This window comes from Drosophila nasuta, chromosome 3 (genome assembly GCF_023558535.2).
Source record: "Drosophila nasuta strain 15112-1781.00 chromosome 3, ASM2355853v1, whole genome shotgun sequence".
Lineage (NCBI taxonomy): Eukaryota > Metazoa > Arthropoda > Insecta > Diptera > Drosophilidae > Drosophila > Drosophila nasuta.
The window spans coordinates 55,179,973-55,202,120 of record NC_083457.1 but is presented as its reverse complement, the minus strand read 5'-3'; the positions used below and the strand labels follow the sequence as shown (position 1 = coordinate 55,202,120).

Below are 22,148 nucleotides of genomic sequence, written 5' to 3'. Positions count from 1 at the left end.
GTCTATCTGAAAGCCTTATCTTCACTTACAAATATTTATATACATAGTGCTTTTCCAAAGTGAAAGTCAATGCATTTGAAATGGCAACAAAAAATATTTTATATTTATTTAAGAACGCAACTTTTGAGTATTATTGACATAATAATATCATGGTCACGACTAGAGTAGATGATTTTGCTACTAAATTTAAAGAATGGCCTAGATAAATCAATTGTTCAACTTAGTGAAGTGTCTTTAACCAAACACAACTGCTAGCTTATGAAATATAAGTGTTTCTTGTGGTGGATTCATATGATGGTAGATTGCCAAAAATATGGCGCAACGATTCGCTTAACGCTCAAAAAGGAATCGCTGAAGGACTGCGACTGTTGTGCATCTGTGTATCGGCCATAGGAGTGCCTGGTGAACTGGCCCGGGTAAAGCAGCTAGAGCAGCAGCTAGAAGCGTCATTATCTACATGATTGTCGGCTTCACCATTGGTCATACCATCTGCGTTCGTCTTGTGGTGATAGGGTATAGGACGCTTACGCGCACTGCAATATTTAAATTAAAGATTAGATAAGATTGAAATATACGTTGATGAAAAAAAACGAAAAAAGTTCAAAACTTACCAAACTGAAAAGTGTAATTAACAGAAATTAAAGAATGCTAAATCATCGTACAAATAAAGATATTACGGAGAAGACATAATTTATTGTGCATTAACTAATTTAAATGTTTTGATAATAATCCAATTAATTAAAATAATTTTTTCTTTTACACGAAATCTGTAGCATACAAACAGAAAGAAATCAATATACAAATAATTTGGTAATTGTAAATAATTCCTGAGTCTCTCTGAGCTGTAAGAAAAAAAAATCAGTTGAATGATAAAAATTATATTGTTTTTTGAATTTAGAAATGATGGCAACTGAACCAGAAATAACCTGGCTAACGTCTTGTGTTGTGGGTTGGCGAGCGACGGCTACAAATCATTTACAAATTAAAAAAAGAATACATGTACATTAAAATTGAAAATTAAAATTTTGAATAAAAACATATATGTCAAAATAAAAAGAAATACATATTATTCGACTTGTATAAGGTCACCTTGTAATGCGACGTCTGTCCAAAAAACTAGGAGATCCGCGGCGTCGTGGTATGGATGGCGATCGAGAGCCGGACTGTGATGTACCAGAGCCGCTGCTGGATGAGCTACCTGAGCTGCTGCGCGACGAGCAACTGGAGCGGGACGAATGTGAGCCGGACCGAGATCTTGAGCTGCCCGAACAACTGCGACTGCTAGATGAGCTAAAACGTCTGAAATCCAATAAATTCCTTAATTAATAAGAACGATAGACAGTTTGATGTACTTGACTTACGATCGAGAACGGCTGTTAGAGCGATGATGATGCCGTTTGCCGCGACTGTGACTGCTGCGCCTGGAGCGACTGCGACTGCGCCGTGCTGCACTCTCGGCGGCAGCAACTGTGGCGGTAGACACCTTGGAGACAATGGCATCTACCAGCGTGCTGTCCGCTAGCGCCGCAACTAATGGCTGTGGATCGTGAATTTTGAATGGTTTTATAACAATTTTCGGTTTGTTTGGTTGCTGACTGCTGCTATGATGTTGGTGATGATAGCTTATACTATTAGCTGCCACAGCCGCAGCTGCTGCAGCCGCATTGAAGCGGGCATGCGGAGACGGATGACCCAGTAAAGCCAGACCCGCAGCAGCAGCCGCTGCAGCTGCCGCATTGGTGCCACCTCCACCAAGGGACAACAGACCACCATGACGACCATGATGGTGCACATGATGATGATGATGATGGGCGCCACCAGCGGCAGTTGTCAGCAATGCATGCTGCGGCCCATGGCCATAAATATTAGGATTGTACATGGTTAGACTACGCGACAGATGCTGCTGTTGTTGTTGCTGCTGCTCCCGACGGCTAAGCAGTGGTTGCAATGCGCCAACACCCACACCAATACTATTACTATTGTTATGTTGATTTTTACAGATATTGTAATGTGTGGCAGTCAGCAACGGACCATGATTGAGGCGATTCGTGGTTCTATTGTAGGTGCCCGGTGTGCCGGCCAGAAAAGGTAACGCATTGGGATTGCTGCTAGCGTGATTAGTATGAGGGACACCACCACCACATGCATGAATATTATTGTTATTGCTATTGCTATGGTTAGTATTGTGTCTACTGTTTGGATTATTGTTCAGCGTTCGATTGTGAAATATTCGTTTGGTTGGATGATGATGTGGATGCTGTTGTTGTTGTTGTAGTCTGTGATTGTATTTCGATAAGGCTGTTGAGGTTGCCAATGTTGTTGCTGTTGTTGTCAACAGTGGAGTTTGCGTTGCTGCTGTTGGACTCTTGTCACCGTTATTAGCAACCGTTTGGGGCGCATTACAAATAGGCGGCGTTGTCGTGTCCCTTGTGTATGTCTCGATTGTCGGAAACGGCGGCGGTGGTGTTGTTGTTGTTGCTATCGTAGTTGTCGCTGTCGTTGTTCTTATTTTTGTTGTACTTGATGTTGCTATCGCGTTTGTTGCTGTCGTTGTCGATGTGGTCGCCGTTGTCAGTTGATTGTTAATTAAAGCGATTACATTGTTAGCAACAAGGAATTCATTTAGCGAGTTACGTTTGGCTGCCACAAGCAGCAAACTACAGCCAGCATCTCCTTCACTTACTTCGCTGCCTTTTTTGTTGGCATTCTTTCCATCCCCATTCTTCTCCATCGTTCTGATCTTCTGCTTAGCCTTGGCTGCAATACCCGACTTCAGCTGTTCGAGCATGCGCAGCTCCTGTTGTTCCTCGCGTTCCTTCCTGGTGTTCTGTTGATACTCTTCGAGTGCCACGCCGCTTGTCTCAGCATCGCTGCCATCATCACTTTGGGCACGCAGACGCACTACAGGCGCTGGCTTCGACATATCATGGGTCTTCGACTGTCGTCTTTTATCGTCCTGTTCCGTTAAGCTGGTGGGTCGAGGACTAGGCGTATTGCCCTTTTCCTTTTCCCGCTCTCTTTCCGTCTCATCATTTCTCGATCGACATTTAGTTGGCGTATCTGAGCGTTCACGCTGCTTGCTGCTCTTGCTGCCGGGCTCATACTTTGGCTTCTCGGGCGTTTGGCTTTGTCGTAGTTGTTTCTTGGGTGTTGGCGTGCCCGTTTCACTATTGGACGAAATGGAGTCCGAGCTTCCGGAGTCCGAGCTTGAGCTAGATTTTGTACGCTTGCGCTTTGTCTGTTCAAGTGCTACCATCACTGACTTGGTGCCGAGTATATCGTTGACCGTGTCTTCAGCCGCTTTGAAAGGATTAAATGCGAGCGTTGACTTCTTCGGCAGATTGGCCTCTTTGGAACGGCTCCGTTGCGAGGGTGAAGCTGTCCTTTGATAAGGCTTCTGTGAGCGTGACCGAGAGCGCGAAAAATGCCCAACATTGCGTGAAGTGGAACGTTGTTCGCTGGGTCGTTCTTTGCTGCGTTTTTGACGCTGGGAACGATCCTTGGCGTCGCCATGGATTTGGACTTGTCGCTCTTTGTAGCGATCTCTTTCCTTAGAGCGACGTCGTTCTTTTGAGCGTTGTCTTTCCTGAGAACGAACACGTTCCTTAGAGCGCAGTCTTTCCTTCGATCGCTGGCGCTCCTTAGAACGTGCTCTTTCCTTGGTCTGTCCTTCCCTGGAGCGTCGCTGCTCCTTAGATCGTATTCGCTGTTTCGGACGATCCTTGGATCTATAGCGTTCCCGAGATCTTTCGCGGTCTTTGGACTTTGGACGCTGCTTTTCCTTGGAGAAGTTTCTCTCCGTTGAATGCTGTCGCTCCTTGGATCGTTGTCGCTCGTTGAGTCGCTCCTTCCAAACTTTTCGCTCCACCTCACGGCTGAGTGGCGTACATGTTGTAGTCTGATGAACCTTTGATCTATCTGTAGAAGATTCATTGCGACGCGTTTTGCTGCCTTTGCGTCGCTCCGGAGAACGACTGCGAAAGGGATTTTCGCGTGGTGTGTCATTTTCAGCAACCGGAGCACGGGATTTACCTGACTTCTTATCCTTGCGCGATGGCGAACTAAAAAGTATTAAAGATATGATTATTATAAAAAATGTTAGACAATTTTCAACAACTACTTACTTTGAAAGTGTCGAGTCCGTAGAACTGGCACGTGTTCGATTTTTCTTCTTGATCCTTTTGTCACGTTTCTTCTGCATAATAGAAGAATGCGATTTATAAACAAACAAAGAAAACGCAAAGATCTAAAGGGCAACTTGCTAAGAGTCTAACTGTCAGCAAAACATATTGCATATATTCAATATGAAAATATTATAGAACATTATTCATTCATTATGACATAGTATTGATTGTATGTGGCGTGAAACGAAAGTTGTATGTTTAAGAATCTCTCGTTTTAGGCATGATTCGAAAATTTGGCAGCGTTTTTAATATCTTTGCAGTGTTTACTCAAGCGTTGCTCATAAAGGAAGTAAATCGTTGGTAGCAATTAAAAGAGTTATTGCCGTTTGGTATGTACATACTATAATATTCTTAAAGAAAACAGACAAATGAAAGTACTTACAAAACTACAAGAGAGCCTTTGAAAGCTATCCTATATCAATGAAGCGCCAAGGGTGTTTATAAACAAAATATAAATTTTCTTTTTGTCGATTTTTTAATATTATTTATAAATTGATTGAATTTAAATTTTTTTTTGATTTTAAATTTTATTTAAAACTGAAAATCGTAACAATAACACCAATATAACTCAATAGAAATCTTTAGAGCTCATGAACAAGTTCAACATATCTTGGGTATCTTTCAGGATTTTATTCGTTAAATAAATATTTAATCAAAACTTCACATTGAACTTATGCATAGCCCAAGGAGATAAATTTTAATAATCTATAAGAAACCAAAAAAAAAAAACTGAATACAAATCGAAATTAAAATAAAAACAAATTAATATTAGTAAATACTAGATTGTGAATGCGTTTAAAGCCTTGTTTTTACCTTTTATAATATTTGTGGGGTGAATTTGGTATAGATTTAATATTCTTTAATTATATAATATTTATCGATCTTGATTTTTTTACTATGCTTTATAATATTTGATTTAGGTGGTAGATAATGCTTTTTATGCATGTAAGTAATTCATAGTTAAGTAATTTCAGCACTTGGTTATTGTTATATTATTAGATTAGAAAATGTTTCATTGTTTTTGGTGGAAAAAAGAAGTAAATAAGCAAGAGAAGAAATGGCGTATGTTTAATATTTTGGTGAACAATTGAATTGAAACAACATAAAAACGATTCAAGTCAATCGAGTTAATCATCATATCTTATAGTGTAGAACAGACACAATATATATAAATATACATATACATATATATGTATATATATAGAAAGATAGAGAGAGAGATAGAGAGACAATAATATGTAAAATATATCCGGATGAATGTACACAATTCTTAGAGGTTGGCGTATATGGACGATTTTATAGAGATTATATATTAATTAAAAGAGCATTTAGAGAGAGGTTAAGAGATTCATAAAAGGTTAAAAGATTTCATGATACATTTTTAGTTAGGCATATCATTGTATGCTCTGGGACTTTGTAATCATTTCTCTTTTTAAAGAAGCGGAAATGGGGATTTGGAAACGCTCATTACTTGATCTTAAATATATACTTGATCATGCATTTGTATTACCTTATCCTTCTTGGCTTTTTTGCGTGCACTCTTCAACTCACGATCCGCATCGCTACTGTTGCCCTCGTCATCATGATCGGAGTCCTTGTCGCTATCGATGCTATCACTACCGCTGTGTTTGCGTTTGCGGAGTTTCTTCCTTTTTGACTTACTGCAAATAGAATGGCCATCGTATTGGAATGGGATTAGTCGTTGCATATACATTATACCTCATCTAGGAGGGGTAGCTACATTAATCTCAATGTTAATTTGATTACATCTAGAATCTGGTGTATATAGACTCAACATTAGTCCCATTTGACTTTCCGCAGCAACATTAAGAGGTTTCTATGTTATAGGTTTTTGGTTAACTTGTGGTTTAGTGCTTTACCTTCAATCGAAATACTGCTCAAAATTGCATTGTCTTAATAATAGTAGTAGGTAATAATAATAATAGAAAGAAAGATGAGAAAGTAATTTGCTTTTAATTGCTGCAAACACAGTTGGTTTTTCTAGTTTTTTTATTTTAAGTTTATATTTCCGGCTTAATACTTTACGCGTGGGGTATTTGTTGTTCGAGTGTGGATGTGTGTGCGGAGTTTGTGGGCAAGTGTGCTTTTTTATTTGAGTTCAATTTGACATAGTAATCGTTTTCTACTTACCATAGCTTAGGTCATTTAGAATGAAATGATACGAGCTTTTGAGTAGGTTGTGTGTGTTCTGAGTGTAATTTGTGTTGTGCGAGAGTATGAGTTAAATATAGATATACATATTTAGATAGAAAGAAGGAAAAAAGAGAAATTTACCCTACACATAAAAAATAAAACGATGTTGCGGTTAATAAAGTATCTAACAATACTTTAATCAATATTCAAAACGCATTTGAAACAATTTATTTAATATAGTTTTTATAGGTTTTGTTTTGTTTATTTTTTTGTAAGCTCATTTAAAAACTAAATGTGTGTTTATTCAAATTTATTAGTACATAACTTTTTGCTTCTTTTTACTTTCTTTCTCATATGAGTCCCTTTTGTAGTTTGAGTTTCAAATGCAATGTAAAAGAAGGAGTAGAGACGGAAAACACAAAATGTATTAAGCTGTGATTTTTGTTAGTTTGATTTGAGTTTTCTTTATTATTTTTTTTTTTTGCATTTGCTTTGTTTTATAATGTAACAACAACAATAGTAGGCAGATACAATAGAAAGATAGTAAATGAAAAACCAAGTCGAAATATTTGGGCAATGGAACATAAAAATTTGAAGGATTTTTGGGGAATAAGTAAAGAAACTAGGTAGATACATGTACTTTAACAGAGGGATCTACAATTTTCTTAGGACTCTTGAGGAATGATGACTTCTTCACTTCTTACCTCTCTTTCTTATGCTTCTTCGATTTTTTCTTTTTGTCCTTTCGACGCTCTGGACTCGCCGAACTGCAAATACAAAAGAAAAGCAGGCATTACAATTTTTTGAAGATATAGTATTGATAAAATAATATCTAAGTTTACCTCTCCCTTGCGCGTTTCTTTTTCTTCTTTTTTGTCAGACTTGGAGATATGCTCATCACCGCTGTTGGCTGCCCCTGAAACGGACTTGCCACCTGAAGGAGCCCCTTCGCGCTCCCTTGATGGCGTACGCAGAAGTGCATATCGTTTGCCCGTCTCTTTGTCTTTGCCTGCGGCAGCTGCCACCGCGGCGAGGCTCTCGCGCTGCGCGTCCAGCTCCTTTTGGAGTGCCACACTCTTGGCCAGATCCTCTTTGGCCTTGCGATCACAATCGAAACTGCTGCCCTCCACAAAGTATTCGGATATGTTAAACGCCTCGCGCAACTTTGCGTTCTTCTGCTGCTGTGCCTCGGCAATTTGATGTGTTTCACGCACGCTACAAAAACCAAAGAAAACATCAAAGAATTAGTGAAGATTTAGTACCAAATTATTCAATATGGTTTTTATAGAATTGCATATAAATAATACATGCTAAACATTGCGATTGTAATTCGGAATAGTTGGTATAGAGTAATATAACCTAGTTACTTCGAAGTATGAATGTCCTCGAGACAAATAGCTATATTCTAATAATAGCTAATATTCTGCTCTACACTATATTTCTCTATTTCCTTTTGGCAATGATAATTAATAATTAAGCATATCGCCATTTTACCTTGCAACCGCTGCACTGCCAGCGCCCAGAAGCAATGTCTGCAGCCACGTGCTTGACGATTGCTTCAGAAGCTCGAGCAACGCCGGCAGCGCTCTGTCGTTGCCATTGCCATTAATATTGACTTTTTTGCACGCATCGGAGTTGGTCGTGTTGGCTCGTATCACACTCAGTTCCCGTTGGCAGACATCAGCTGTTCGTGATTCCTTCTGCGGACATTGCGTCCCCACTGGACCTTGGCACACGCATGCGCAGTCCTTCTCTTCCTTTCTGGAGAGTGCTGGGCGCCTGTTCTTCTTGGCGCCGCTTGCCAAAACTGGCCTCAATGGCTTAAATTTCTTGGCCACCGCTGCATAGTTAAGCGCTGCTGCAGTTGTCGCTTGTGCCGTAAACTGGAAACTCTCATACTTAGCTATATACTCGCGATTATCATGTTGGAAGTATTGTGCCTTGCACTTCCTGTTACCAGACGACAAACTCTCCGTCATACATCCAATAATGGCTTTGCTGTGAGGACTGCAAGCATTGTTGTTGCTACTTAGGTTGTTGTGGTTAGTGCCTACGGATTTTTTGTTATTGTTGCTGCAGCTCTGGTTGCTGTTGTGACAACCGGTTGCGTGTCCTGCGCGTTTGCGACGTTTGCGTCTCTTTTTGCCTCTCAGCACATGCATGGTGGAGGCTTCCGTTGTGGTCGTTGTGGCTGCCGTGGAGGTGGAGGTGGCGGTTGCTGATGCCATTGCCATCGCTGTGGCCATTGCAGTGGTTGATGTGCTCGTATAGATTTCCGACGAGAGCATTACCGTGGAGAGTTCCAAAGTGCTTTCGATGAGGGTTGCAAGTGACGGTGGCAACTTGCCAAGTTGATGTAATGGCTCACGCAGCGAATGTTTTCAACTGGGTGTAATTTTTTATAAATACACGAAATATAAATATTTTCACAATTTCGGAAGACCTCGGATTTTATACTTTTTTTTATTAAGTAACGTTTCCTTAAATTATTTCTTTAATTTTTTTTTTTTTTAATGTTTATATAAAATATTATATTTATTTCTTATTCGTTATTATTGTTTTCATATTGGAAAAACTTTTTATACACAAAAGTTTATGGGGAAGACCGTTGATATTACATATAATTCAAATTTCAACACTCCGTGAATTGTAATATGTCGATGTGTTTTGGGGTCGAATAAAATTTATAAATTGATTTATTAATTTGTAGATAGTTTATTTTATATTCGCATATAAAAAGAATTTATTTATTTATTATTATGTTGGAAGACGTTGGATTAAGTTTTTATTTATAGTTAGATACTACATTTATTCACTGCATTTTCTCATCGCTTAGGAATATTTTGCGGTATACGTTTGTGTTGTTATATATTTAATTCATTTTTATTACTGAATTACTCCGTTTATATCTCGTTTATTGACGGTTGACTCAGTTAACTGACTAATTCTAAGATTATTTAGAGGATAAGTTTGGAAGACTTATTTAGTGATTTGTTGCTTTCAGTTTAGTGACTCAAGTGTGGTGCTCACATTTCTTTAAATTGTTTATCTGTGTGACTTTCCTTCTGTCCATTATGTCTGCTCCACGGCGAGCTTAATGCTCCATTTCACATTTTGCACCTCACTTTCGCATTTGTATCTGCACTTGCATTTAATTAACCCACACAGTTGGCAACCACTAGTAAAATTCATCGATGACGTCACGGCTGCTAATCCGCTGGCTGGACACCAAGCCAACCAACCCACGCCCACGGCTGGATGCATTTTGTGGTTTTCTCGGATTTTCGCTCGTAGCTGTGCACTTGAGAGGATGCTCCAGACTGTTTGTTGCATATTGATTGTACCTGTGTAGCTCACATATTATGTGCCATTTATTGATTTTTCCAAGGCAGTAAGAGCTGTCTCAAAAACTGAACTTGGCAGCTTCAAAAAAAGGTTGCATGCTGCACATCCATGCAGCCGCGTCGTTGATCAAGGGCACTTTTGTTATGGCGCATTATACAAGTAGTTTAAATTAATATTATTTTCTATTTATCTATTCCTGAGCTCGTCGGTCAAGCGAATTTTAAATGATGCTCTGGCTTTGGAAGACTTTATGTGACTACTGATGAAAATCTTCACAAAGCTTTTTCTCTACAATGCTACTCGACCGTTTTGATTGGCGCTGCTGCGGGGCGGCTTTTGAGACAGGAGGGCGTACACATGCTGTGCGCAGCCAATGGCGCATGTGGGCTGGACACCACATGAGTTACTCCTCTGCCTCACCGTCGACAGCTGGTAAGGATTTGACACGCGTTTGGTTGAAGCGTTTATTGATTTGTCAAACCTGGCGCCCATTTTGATGTTTAAAATTACATAATTGTAACTAAGGAAATAATAATAATTATTTATTAATACTTACGCTACGCGACCGAATTCATCCTTTGCCAGATCGGTTTTGCCTTGTCCCATTAATTTCTGACGATAAGAGTCAACTTGCGTCTTGATCTCCTCCGGTGTACGTCTGTTTGGGAGACAAAATAAATAATAGAAAGAAAATAATAATCAATGCTGACTAGAATATCTCACGAAGAAAGATTACCTTTCAGACTTGAACTATGAAGAATCAATAAATCTACGAACAACTGAAAAATGTTGTTTGAATTCAGCTTGAATTACACTTAATGTACTTTTGTTTTATAGCTTCTTTTTTGTACGTGTGAGCGCATAAAAAATTGTCCGCTCTGGGGCTCGACACGGATGTGTTCTATTGAAATAATCTCTACAACTGAAATGCAGTTTTTCACCACCAGTCCAGGCGAGGCTCAGATATCAATCGGTGGACACCCGGAGAGGTGCCAAAAGAGCGTACATATGTTGAACTGGGGTGGCTATGCGAGGGTTGACATGGTTAAGCGCGTTTGCGTGCTGCATTCGCTCTCAATGCTACCAGGCGCCCAATGTAAACACTGCCAGCAACAGCAGCAGCCCACATTAATGTAAATAGTAGCACGCTACTGCTGTTGAAGATTTCATGCACCGGTGTTATATAACAGCGGTATTGCATTACATACATGCCGAGACTCTCATGATGACCACTGTTATATCCAAATGTTGAATATGCTTAAGTTATGCTTACCCTTGTTTTTCGAGTATTTCCTCGTATTCAATGCACTTGACTTCAATCTTCCGCTTGCGATCGTGATCGAGTATCTCTTTATTGGGCGGACGATTCAGTTGAGCGTCCAATTTCTTGGCGTCGTCCTCGGAACGATATTCTTTGTCTTTTTTACCAGGCCGAACAAAAGCCCAATTCCTTTGCACATGTCCATTGGTGCCAGAGCCTCGAGGCGTTGTTAATCCAATGCCGTTGTACATGCTGTGGCTTCTTCGCTGGCTTAGATGCTCCTCTAACTTTTACTCTTAAGTATGCATCCACTTAGTGTTCCAAACGTTTTCATAAAAGTCGCAGCTGCTACGCTGCTCCGCCAAATGTGCAGTTTGCAAACACCAGACAAATTGATTTTGAGGAAAAAACGCCGCCGAATGCAACTGTGTGTATCGATATATTTTGATATCGACCGATACTATCGATGTTACAACAGCTGTACAGAAAATTGTAAACAAAATGGACGCAAGTGAATTCTATCAGTAAAAACAAGAATATCAATATTATTAATATGCAGTCTGATCAAAATGATGCTGCACTCAACACAGAGGAGCCCACTAAACTGGTTTTTAAGAAAACGCACCGCAAAAACCTAAGGCGACGAGAGACTTCCGATGATGAAGAGAAAGGCGAACAGTGAGTAAACTGCAATATTATTATTGGCATGTGTTATTAAACCCAATTATATTTGCAACTAGATTGATGCTAGATGAGATTAAGGAACGACAACGTTTGCGTGAGCGTCCGAATGGCGTCAGCCTTATGGGCCTTGCACTGGGTAAAAAGATAGCGCCAGAGGAAGAACTGACCATCAAGGATCCATTCAATGTTAAAATGGGTGGACTTGTTAATATGCAAACACTTAAATCCGGAAAAATGAAAGAATCCGATGATGCCTACGATGTGGGCATTGGTACACAGTTCTCAGCCGAAACAAACAAACGGGATGAAGATGAGGAAATGATGAAATACATTGAGCAGGAGCTGCAAAAGCGTAAGGGCGGCACAACAGACGACAAGGCAACAGATGCCGCTGACGATAGCTATGTTCATAAATATCTCACGCCTGAAGATGCAGCGCTCTATGCATTACCTGATCACTTGCGTCAGTCGTCGTCCCACAGATCAGAGGAAATGTTATCAAATCAAATGCTGAATGGCATACCCGAGGTAGATCTTGGCATTCAAGCCAAGATACGCAACATTGAGGCAACGGAGGATGCAAAACAGAAACTGATGCAAGATGCCAAAAACCAAAAGGACGGACCCTCGCAGTTTGTGCCCACCAACATGGCAGTAAACTTCATGCAGCACAATCGATGTAAGCCGAATTTAGTCAACAAACAGGTCGTTCAGTACATTTTCTCTATTTTTGCAGTCAACATTGAGGAAAACAATGAACAGCGCAGACGGAAACGCGAAGAAAAAGAAGGCAACAATAAAGCACCGCATAATCAGACCAATCCAAATGGCGTCAAGAGAGCAACAGACGATTATCATTATGACAAGTTCCGAAAGCAATTCCGTCGATATTGAGTTGATAAATAAAACGTTAACATATTTGAGTACAGATTTTTATTTATACTAAATGCAATCCAAGATAAACGGCTCTTAAATATAAATTCATCCAATGACAGTGTTGCCTGAAAGCATAAAGAAAATGTATATTAATTACACATGTTAAAACACGCTTTTAAATTTATTGTGCTTAACGTTCAGTAAGAGAAAAATTGATTTCATAGCAACGCATGACTGAAGCTCAATGAGATTCCTACTCATAAAATCATCACTAGCAGTATAACAGTATAAAATCATGAAATAAAACACACCTTGTAAACTGGACTCCACGTATGTGTTTCTGTATCAAACTGAAAAATAGAACAAAATCCTCGGTTAGACTAGGAATTTCTTTACATTCGTAAATTAGCTTAGTATATTTAGTCAGAATGAGATTTAATTAATTTCATAGCAACGCATGACTGAAGCTCAATGAGATTCCTACTCAATAAATCATCATGAAATGGATAACAAAAAACAAACTGAAGAATACGCACCTTTTGTATGGAAAGATAGACACAAGCCAAATTTATTAAACTGCAAATACAAAAAAGGAGTTTAATAAAATGTATGAGACATGGATATTTTATTTTACCTTTTCTCCAAAGCATTGATTAATAGACCTGGAAACAACTTAAAAGAATAAAAAAAAGAATACAAAATTAACAGCAAACAAAATTCGTTGTTGTATTGAGTTGTTTTTTGTTTTCTTTATTATACCCATACAACATTGAAACGTTCATCTTCGCTCTATATTGTGTCAGCGCTTATTATTTTGTTTTAAGGACAAAAATTCTATTGTGTTGTAATTTAAAACGCGATAAACGTTCCCATATTTTTTTGCATGTTTATATGATGCCGATCTTGTTGGCGATATCGAGAGCATCGTAGTCCCGCGCTAGGCGCACATAAGCCTTCTTCTGACCATCGGGTCTGATCAGAATGTTAACCTTAGCCACCTTGATGTCGTAAAGCTTACGAACGGCGGCACGCACATGATTCTTGTTTGCGCGCAGATGTGTAAGGAAGACCAGAGTGTTGTTGTCCTCGATCTTCTTCATGGCTGCTTCCGTGGTCAAAGGATATTTGATGATGTTATAAGCATCCATACGGTTCCTGGTGGGCACCGACTTCCTTGGGTACTTGGGGTTGCGGGGCAACTTCAGCGTGGTTGGACGACGGAAGTGCACATTGGTGCGGATCTTGCGTGTGCGTGTGCCAAATGCACCCTTTACGATCTGTTGAGAATCCAAGTGATTTAGTAACCCCAAACATGTTGCAGGTGTTTTTAGCTCACCTTGGTCTGCACCTTCTTTGCGTTCAACAAAGCAACAGCCTTTGCCTTAGCTGTACCCTTGGTGGGCTTAGCACCAGCCTTCGCGGCGGGTTTCTTGCCCTTTGCAGCAGCACGTGCCTTAGCCGAGAGCTTGGAGAGCACCGACTGGGGCTTCTTGCCAGCAGCAGCCTTCTTGGTAGCGAGCTTGGCCTTGGGCTTGGTGACTGGCTTCTTCAGTGCGGGCTTCTTGGTAGCGCCAGCAGCTGGCTTCTTAGCCGCACCAGCAGCTGCAGCAGGCTTCTTGGCGGGAGCAGCTGCCTTCTTGGCGGGAGCAGCTGCAGGCTTAGCTGCAGCTGGTGCCTCCTTCTTGGCAGCAGCTGGGGCTGCCGCGGCAGCCTTCTTCTGCTCTGGCTTCTTATCGCCAGCTGGCTTCGCTGTAAATATAAAATCACACTAGTAAACAGAGCTCGAAAAAGTTGGGTTATACACGACGGAGGCAACGTTGGATTTAGCGGATAAACTGAGCCAACACTAATTTTATCAAGAGAACCATGCGAAACTTCAATTAAACGCGCATTGTTCTCAGATTAAACACTTGACAAGTTGCACATCCATTGTGTACTATATTTAATGGTGAGTCGCAGCCACACCGCACGTGGCGTAAATATGGCAAGATATTTGGCAGTAATTTTGCGTTAAAAATTACGTTAAACACATTTTATCACATTGCTATGATTTGCACTTGCTTTTGCCTTGTTTATGGTAATAAATTCACATATTTTCAGTGTATTTTTATATGAAAAATCCTTACCGGACTTCTCGGTTGGCTTTTTAGGTGGCATTTCTACGAGAAAAAGAAATGAAAAGGAGAAATAATGGGCATTGTCAAATGAGCGGAAGCAGATTTTGACAGCAGCGCTGCCAGATTTTTGTGTTAATGGCAACACCATTCAGCGCGCAGTGGCAATAATGTGTCAATTTGTAATGGTGGCAACGGTGAGTAATAAATGTGACAACACTGTTTTTTAAATATTACAATTATATGTACATATATTTAGTAAGCATAAAAATATGTAAGCTTTGTTTTTTTTTTGCGTTTCTATAAATATAAAATTTTAACTAGGTGAAAAAATAATCATCTGCTGCTGCGATATAAATTAAATAATAGGAATTATATAGTAAATGAAATGCTACATATTCTTATTGTTTAAAAATATTCCATCTAATAACTTGAGATAATTCGCGGACTTTTCAAAATTAAACTAGGTTTTATTCAAATTTTAGCTTGTAGACTTCCTAGTGTGGTAGATATGGCAACGCTAAGCATAATAGAATTTGGCAGCACTGTTTCGATTTATTTTTAAAATATATGTATGTATGTTTTAATGGAGCGCAGATAATACAATTGAATATGGAGTTAATTAAAAATAAGAATAATATGTAAACTTTAGCACAAATCAACAAGCACAACCACTTTTTTGTTTGCGAGAGGCGCCGCTAAAGTACCTGCGTAAATCTTTAAAGTCAAATATTAATAACAATTTTGATTAAGTGATTCTGTAAAGAGCTTTACCAAATGTTTGAGATTTGTCTGTTTGTACTGGTTGTTGCGTTGTTGTTGCGTTTAAAGCTTTCAATTGTTGTAGCACGTTTGTTTGGAAAGCAAGCGCAGCCAAACGTTGAAAGAACTCTGTGATTTTGTATCCAGAACGTGCTGAAACAGACCAATATTCGGCTTGCAACTCGCTGGCTGCCCCTCCCGCCACACGTTCCATGCTCATAAACTCCTCCTTTGTCTACGGATAACTTATTAAAAGCAAACACAAATAAATAATCCGTTGTCGGTGCTCACCAGCAGATCAGATTTTGTGCCCACCAAAAATATCAGCGGCTGCTGTCCCGTGTTGTAGTTGAGGGCATTAGCTAGCCATCTCTTGGCAGAGTTGAGGCTCTCCCGCTTGGACATGTCATAAGTGGCAACAATGACTGCGAACCCAGCAGAGACATTACTTAAGAATTGAGGGAATTGAGGTTCTTACGCACCATTTGCATTGCGATAATAGGCTCCCGCTATACACTTAAAACGCTCCTGACCCGCTGTGTCCCACCTGTAGAAGGAACTTAAGGAAATTCGAGTTGCAACCCGTTTGCTGCATACTTACATCTCTAGGCTAAAATTGTGTCCGAGTATGTTAAAGTTTTCCAGCTCAAAGTCTACGCCAATGGTGGCTTTATAGTTGGATTGGAACTTGTCATAGCAAAAGCTGTTTGAAATACATAGTTAAATAACGAAATTCTAGAAGAAAGCAATACATTCAATTTTGCAGTGTGCCTTGGGTTTGAAACATGCATACCAAGCAGTGGACCCAGTTTTTCACTCACCGATTCACTATGGCCGTTTTACCCACGGCACAGTCACCCACGAAGATGATTTTGCAGGGTCGCAGTTTGGATTTGCGGGGTAACTCCAGATGATAGCGCAATTGTGGCGCAAAATCCTTGTCCCGGCTGTAAGGTGTCTGGGCGGTGTTGTAGGCAGGTGGCAGGTGACGTAGGTGTGTACGTGGATCGTAGAGGGTGACAGTGGGTGATGCGGGCAAAAGCAGATTTTGACGCAGTAGATGAGGCATGCTGAAAGTTGCGATTCCAACTGACAGACGGTGTCAACAAATAGTGGAAAATCATGAAAATCATGTCACCACAAAACCGCGGTGCCGCTTGAACTTGGTTAGCTATCAGGTGGCGCAAGGTGCTGGCTTTGTATGCAAATGCCGAGACAGTCGATATCGGAGCCTCCAGTGGGGTTGGTTGGTTGATAACATAAATAGAGCAGAGCCAAGGGGATTTGTCAAACTACATTTAACATCGACAGTACGGAAACTTTTTTATTTTATCTAAAGTTTATTGCATGGTTGTTAGTTTCTCGCCGCGTGGATACCCAAAGTTCCCCACGCTCTTGACCTGCTGCTGCAGCGTTGGCTCCAGGCTGAGAGCTTTATAGATTGCACGCTTTAATTGCCTGTACTGAAAATGAGGTGGAAAGGGCATGTCTTCAAAGGAAAGCATAAGCACTTGACCCGCCTCGTTGCCAACCGCCAGGGATCGACCACAATGCGCAAAACTGTGAAAGAAGTTTGAACATGACAAAAGTCTTTGGTGCCTAAACTACAGCAAAAACACACCGAAATGTTGTGTAACAGATCTTGGCATCAATTGTGGTGGATGAGACCGGTTTAAGTGTGCTATAGCGCAGATCCCAGATGTCCACAGTGGTGTGGCTTAACGACACCAAGATGGTCGAATGCGTGCGACTCCACCGAGCACAGTGCACCGGCGACAGATGATGCAACAGTGTAATCACTGGTGAAATGATTCCGGATAACCAAATGCGAATGCACCTGAAAGAAAGCAGCAAGAACAAATAAGATACCAATTCTATAATGATCCCTCATTCTTTATGCATATCGACTGTTACCAATCGCTGCCGCAGGTAAGATACAGCTTCGGCGACCAGGGTGAGAAGTCCAAGCAAACGGCGGGCGATTCGTGCACTTGACGCAGTTCCAGATGTTGTAATGGATAGTTGGTGGAGCACTTAAAAAGCGTCCCCTCATCAGTAAGCACATAGTAAATGTCCGTCTGCAGCGGATCGAGCATCAGTTCCATACACTGCGGATGCCGATTTGCCAGAAGTGGAGCACGCTGTGCGGGTCGCTGCACCGTAATCCCCTCCAGCTCACCCTCGGAACGCTGAAAATGCTGATGTTCAAAGCCTAGTAAATATGGGCTATTGATCAGTTGATACTTGGTGACGGCGCCCGACAGTGATGCGGCTAAAAAGGGGGTAATGCCAGCATAATCGCCACCCAGAGTCACATCGCCATCACTGCGTGGTATCCATTGAATGGCTGTCACGGGCTTAAAGTGCGGAGAGCTGTTGCGCTGCGACATGGCCAGAGGTGGTTGCTCCGGCTGTGAGATGTCGCGCACCTCAGTGTTACCATTTTGCAGACCAATGGCCAGTAGTTGTGGCGCTGATGGCGAGAATTGCACTGTGACCACGGGCACTTTATAGTTATAGCAACGTTCCGGATTGACTGGGTTCTTAATGTTCCACAGGTAGACGTAGCCACGACGAGAGCCAGACGGCATGTGCGAAAATGTATAAATGCCATAGGAGACAGCCATAATGTCACCATTGTTCGGGCAGAAGCTAATGCTCGTGACAGCTTGACGTACTCTGGACGCGTTAGATGGCGAACATAGACGCCAGAGCAATCTCAGACGGTACTTGAACTGCACATCCTCGGCGAAGGGATCGGGTGGCGTCATGTTTCGAAAGCGTCGCTGCTCCGGTTCAAAGACATTACTGGCGAGGATGCGCATGGTCAGCATAAGAGCGAGTTTAAAGCTGGGCAAGCTATTAATGGCCTCAAACTGATCCACACCGCCCACTTTATATGTGGTCACTTGCATCTGTTGCTCACCTTGCACCTGCACACTCTTAGTGGAGGCTTCCAGATCCTTATACGTATCGAACATCTCAAAATTCGACACATAGGAGCCCACATGATCTGTGCACAGACGCTCCGTGTTGACCAGTCGCGACTTTTTGAGCGCCGTCACCGTCTGGGTGTCGGCATCGACAGTGCGTCGGGATTTATCTGTGCCTGCCAAGAGCTCGTCGTAGCGCTGATTGTCTGCGAGAACCAGACGACCCTCGTCGCCGTCCAGCTCGGCGGTCATGCTGGAACGCTCAAAGAGCACGACAAGAGGCGTCTTGCGTAGTAAGACCTTGATAAACGGCGTGGCTGGAGACTTTGCTGACTTTGGAGTACGATGAGCAAATCGAATTGTTGCAGGATGAGTGGGCAGCTTGTCTGCATCCAGCAGTAGCTTGTACAAATTGATCTAAAAGTTGGTTCATAATTAGGTGAGCAATACAAATGCTACTCCACGAACTCACGCCTAGTGCAATGTCGTCCAAGGAAGCACGCATAACACACTTGGTTCGATATTCGGGAGTACGCAGCTTTTGCAGTTGCATTTGCTGCTCATCCGAGGTCGTTGACTTCATTAGTGGGTGGTTGCGTATCAGCTGACTCAACTGCTGGAAGTCCGCATTACGGTAATCCTGTCTCAATATCCTCGACATCTTTAATTGTTTAATCGTTGTTTTAGCTCTAGACTGAAGACTGAATAGACTGAAGGCCTCATTGCAATAGGAAAATTCGTTATTTCAATAAAATAAGCGGGCTAGTTGATATGACAACATTGCTTATCAAAACCACGGCCCTGTTGTCATGTGGCAATTGTTGTTTATATGCGCATAAATATTTGAAAACGCGCGCCAAATACTCAAGATGGTCAACCTAAGAATGCAATTATCGATTGACACGTGCCATAATTGAAGCCTATCGAATTTAATTACCTAGTTGATCAACACTGGCATTTACCGTATCTTTTAAAGTTTTGCCAGTTCGTTGTACGCGTTGTGAAAAAAGTCGCGATTGTGCCAAAAAAGTGTATATATATATTTAAATTTGTGATTATGGTGACTTGCGTGCAGACTAAGCTGCTTTTTGTAAATAATAACATAACTTCCGCGATCGGAGTGCAAGAACAACAATCAAACAAACTTACGCACGCTTTTCATTGTTGGTGCTATGACCCGCCATAGAAAAAGTTTCGTTGAAATTTTGAGCAATTTACCTGTTACGCCGCATTCATACATACATATATATGAATGTACATATAATATATGTATGTATATGGCTGTGTATATAAAGGGTCTTTAATTCCGCCACAAGTTGAAAAAGAAGTTGTCTTATGTTAATTTGTCTTTATGCTTCGCTACGCTGATTCGGTTAATAAACAAGTTGCTGTGTAGTGGAACATCGCACGGACGCGTCGGGGGCGGCGATAGTGAAGTTGGCAGCGGCAACGAAGCAAGTGCAATATGTCAAATAGACAGAGACAAGCAGCGAAGAAGAATAAGCAGATTTCCGCATGAGGGCCAAATAGCAGAAACTTTGCCGCATTGCATGTTGGTCAGTCGGCAGTCACCAGCAGTAGGAAAAAACTAAACTCGTCGACGCTCACGATACAAAACGCATCAAGCGTAAAGCAATACATGTGCAAGCAAACATAATGCAATGCAGAAAAAACAACCACGCCATTTAATTGCGTGCATTATGAACTTTGCACGGGAAAGCAGCCCGTTGTTACACTTTTGGGTTAAAAAGCAACAACAACAATCACAAATGGCGGACAGTGCAACGCTGCACTCGACGTCGACGCCGCGACAGCGTCAGTGCACACTGCTTTAAAGTGCCATATCTGACAAATGTACACACAAAATGATAAATTTTAAAAAATTATTGGTGTTTTATATTTGATGCTAACTTGAGCAAATGTAAGTAACTTATAATACCTTTTTTATTTTGGCGGCAAGGGTGTCAAATGACATTTGCTATTAAATGCCGTTAATGGTGTTAGCAATGATAGTCAAAATCAATAAGCCTTTAATTGCTTGAATTTAACGATGATCGTCCACACCCCGCACATCATAAAATTTTACGGCTACAAGTTCATCTACCATTCCACCTGACCTGTCCTTGTCTATGTCGTTTGTTTGACCGTTTTACATTTGTTCATATCGCTTTTACACCTGTCTTCTGCTTAGACTGGCCCCAATGTGCGCTGGGCGCTGCCATCGCCAACGCCAAAGCAGCGACGTTACCGTCGTCGTTGGGTGTAACATATTTTCTTTTTTTAACTTCTTTCCCTCTTTTTTTTGTCGATTCCAGCTACGCCGAGCGATACCGCCGCACATTTAAGCCATGCTCACAAAACCGACTTTTATTCGTTAATTAACCGTCGTGGGGCGAAGAAGTGCCAGACAGCGCGAAACCAGCTTAACGGAAGTCCACAGCAGACACATAAGACAGACACTCTTAAGCAGAGCTTTTGCGGAAACTTGCTGTGAGGGCGCAAAGAAGTGACTTCATTTGGAGAGCACATCACAGCACCTGTTGTGGTACTGCACGCTATTGTGGCGCTTTCTGTTTGTCGAGCCTTAGCCTCGTGTTGCTTACACTCTTTCACTTCGGTTAACGTCACCGTTGCATGTAGACGCCACGGCACGTGCGCCGTTGCCTCAAACGATTCTTCCTGTTCGCTGCAGTCGATTAAGAGACAGTCGGTCGGTCGCGAGTGCATCTTCGGGAGCTATGAACAAATTATTCTAAATTATTATACAAATTGCGATAACTTCATCTTAAATAGTGTGCTAAATGCTGACAACATTTTGCCATAAAGAAAAACACCCGCATGCGAAGCGATAGCTATTTCAATCAGTGTGATTGTCTTATCAACATCAACAGCAACTGTAAGATGTTGTTTTGGAAGCGGCTCTGTCGACACCAAGGCGAGCCACCGGCGGCAGCAACGACGATGACGCCTTCAGCATTCAATACATCAGCAACATCAACAACAACAATAACATCAACATCAGCAACATCTTCTGTATCAGTTTCGTCTCGGCCCAGAGGTAAGTTTTGTCTTATATTATATATTTATTATATATGTACATATATATGTACTATATATTTTGATTCAACCACGCCTCTTTAGTTAAAAACGCCCACGCGGCGCCTAAACAAATGTATAAACCATAAATACTTTCATACATATGTATATGTATTTGGTAGTTTAGTTTTAGTTTGGATTCGTCGTTTTTATTTTATATTTGTGTTATCGTTGTACACGAAATCCGTTTGCCTTATTTGCATAATTTGCCTCTTAAAATTGTTTCGGTTTCTGTTTTTATTGACTGGTTTATTGATTTTATTTTGTGATTTCGTTCGCTCGCTATTCGCCGTCTTCGTCTACATTTCAGACTTACTCCAAGTCTCAGACCTCGTCGGAAACCCATCTTAATTCCCCTTTTCCTCGTTCAAGTCGTAGTTACTAGTCTGTGACTGTCGCGAACGCTTGAAACGCATAATAAATTACTATCAAATTTTATCACCTACAAAAGATGCTGGGTGAGCAGACAAACGCGTAAAGCAGCTCATCCCAATGAGACATAATGAATAATATTTTATATGGATGTTATGTAAATATCGTTTTTTTTTGTCTTGAGTTAAGTTCTGATTATCCTGGGTGGGTTTTGTGAGTGTTAACTGTCGGTAAAAAAGATTTATGAATGAGTTTCCATTGTTTAACATAATTATACATGCATATGTTTTATATATGTTTGAGTTATGGGTCCACACAATCGGTCTTGGATTGGTTGAACAATTTATTGTATACAAGTGTAGGTCTG

At 41.1% G+C, this 22,148-nt stretch overlaps 6 protein-coding genes and 2 non-coding genes across 9 annotated transcripts in view; 2 read left to right on the top strand and 6 right to left on the bottom strand.

The window, feature by feature from the left end:
• Positions 1-77: 77 nt before the first annotated feature.
• LOC132789624 (serine/arginine repetitive matrix protein 2) lies at positions 78-11,326 on the bottom strand. The gene is given in 11 exon segments (XM_060797756.1): positions 78-533; positions 1,090-1,299; positions 1,362-1,537; positions 2,684-4,061; positions 4,125-4,195; positions 5,695-5,845; positions 7,043-7,105; positions 7,181-7,212; positions 7,214-7,553; positions 10,240-10,341; positions 10,957-11,326. Coding segments are annotated over 11 exon segments (2,958 nt in total). The 5' UTR covers positions 11,196-11,326; the 3' UTR covers positions 78-337.
• A 90-nt stretch (positions 11,327-11,416) lies between these two features.
• LOC132789622 (splicing factor C9orf78) lies at positions 11,417-13,414 on the top strand. Its single transcript, XM_060797752.1, has 3 exons — positions 11,417-11,622; positions 11,685-12,307; positions 12,365-13,414. Exons 1-3 carry the CDS (start codon positions 11,498-11,500, stop codon positions 12,520-12,522), a joined length of 906 nt encoding a protein of 301 aa, XP_060653735.1. The 5' UTR covers positions 11,417-11,497; the 3' UTR covers positions 12,523-13,414.
• On the bottom strand, positions 12,692-12,788 carry LOC132794597 (small nucleolar RNA Me28S-Am2634). The gene has a single exon (XR_009633269.1). It is a non-coding gene; the product is annotated as a small nucleolar RNA Me28S-Am2634 (small nucleolar RNA).
• LOC132794596 (small nucleolar RNA Me28S-Am2634) lies at positions 12,918-13,014 on the bottom strand. Its single transcript, XR_009633268.1, has one exon. It is a non-coding gene; the product is annotated as a small nucleolar RNA Me28S-Am2634 (small nucleolar RNA).
• On the bottom strand, positions 13,222-14,766 carry LOC132789620 (large ribosomal subunit protein uL23). Its single transcript, XM_060797749.1, has 3 exons — positions 14,631-14,766; positions 13,841-14,253; positions 13,222-13,781 (listed from the first exon to the last, which is right to left on the bottom strand). Exons 1-3 carry the CDS (start codon positions 14,659-14,661, stop codon positions 13,392-13,394), a joined length of 834 nt encoding a protein of 277 aa, XP_060653732.1. The 5' UTR covers positions 14,662-14,766; the 3' UTR covers positions 13,222-13,391.
• Positions 14,767-15,144: 378 nt separating this feature from the next.
• On the bottom strand, positions 15,145-16,516 carry LOC132794089 (ras-related protein Rab-34). Of its 2 annotated transcripts, none has more exons than XM_060804333.1 (6): positions 16,202-16,516; positions 15,982-16,083; positions 15,863-15,939; positions 15,672-15,805; positions 15,393-15,615; positions 15,145-15,335 (listed from the first exon to the last, which is right to left on the bottom strand). In XM_060804333.1, the coding sequence occupies exons 1-6, from the start codon at positions 16,447-16,449 to the stop codon at positions 15,277-15,279; spliced, it is 843 nt and encodes a 280-aa protein (XP_060660316.1). In that variant the 5' UTR covers positions 16,450-16,516; the 3' UTR covers positions 15,145-15,276. The 2 variants fall into 2 exon arrangements, with proteins under 2 accessions (XP_060660316.1, XP_060660317.1); XM_060804334.1 differs by having other exon boundaries at positions 15,149-15,335; positions 15,863-15,927; positions 16,202-16,514.
• A 24-nt stretch (positions 16,517-16,540) lies between these two features.
• On the bottom strand, positions 16,541-19,251 carry LOC132794086 (dynein axonemal intermediate chain 4). Its single transcript, XM_060804330.1, has 4 exons — positions 18,786-19,251; positions 17,295-18,730; positions 17,002-17,217; positions 16,541-16,940 (listed from the first exon to the last, which is right to left on the bottom strand). Exons 1-4 carry the CDS (start codon positions 18,972-18,974, stop codon positions 16,721-16,723), a joined length of 2,061 nt encoding a protein of 686 aa, XP_060660313.1. The 5' UTR covers positions 18,975-19,251; the 3' UTR covers positions 16,541-16,720.
• Positions 19,252-20,102: 851 nt separating this feature from the next.
• Positions 20,103-22,148, top strand: part of LOC132794085 (uncharacterized) — a 40,055-nt gene continuing 38,009 nt past the window's right edge. The window contains exons 1-2 of the mRNA XM_060804329.1: positions 20,103-20,234; positions 20,629-21,371. Coding sequence (XP_060660312.1) covers positions 21,152-21,371 — 220 coding nt within the window. The 5' untranslated portion in view covers positions 20,103-20,234; positions 20,629-21,151. The remainder of the gene's footprint in view (positions 20,235-20,628; positions 21,372-22,148) is intronic.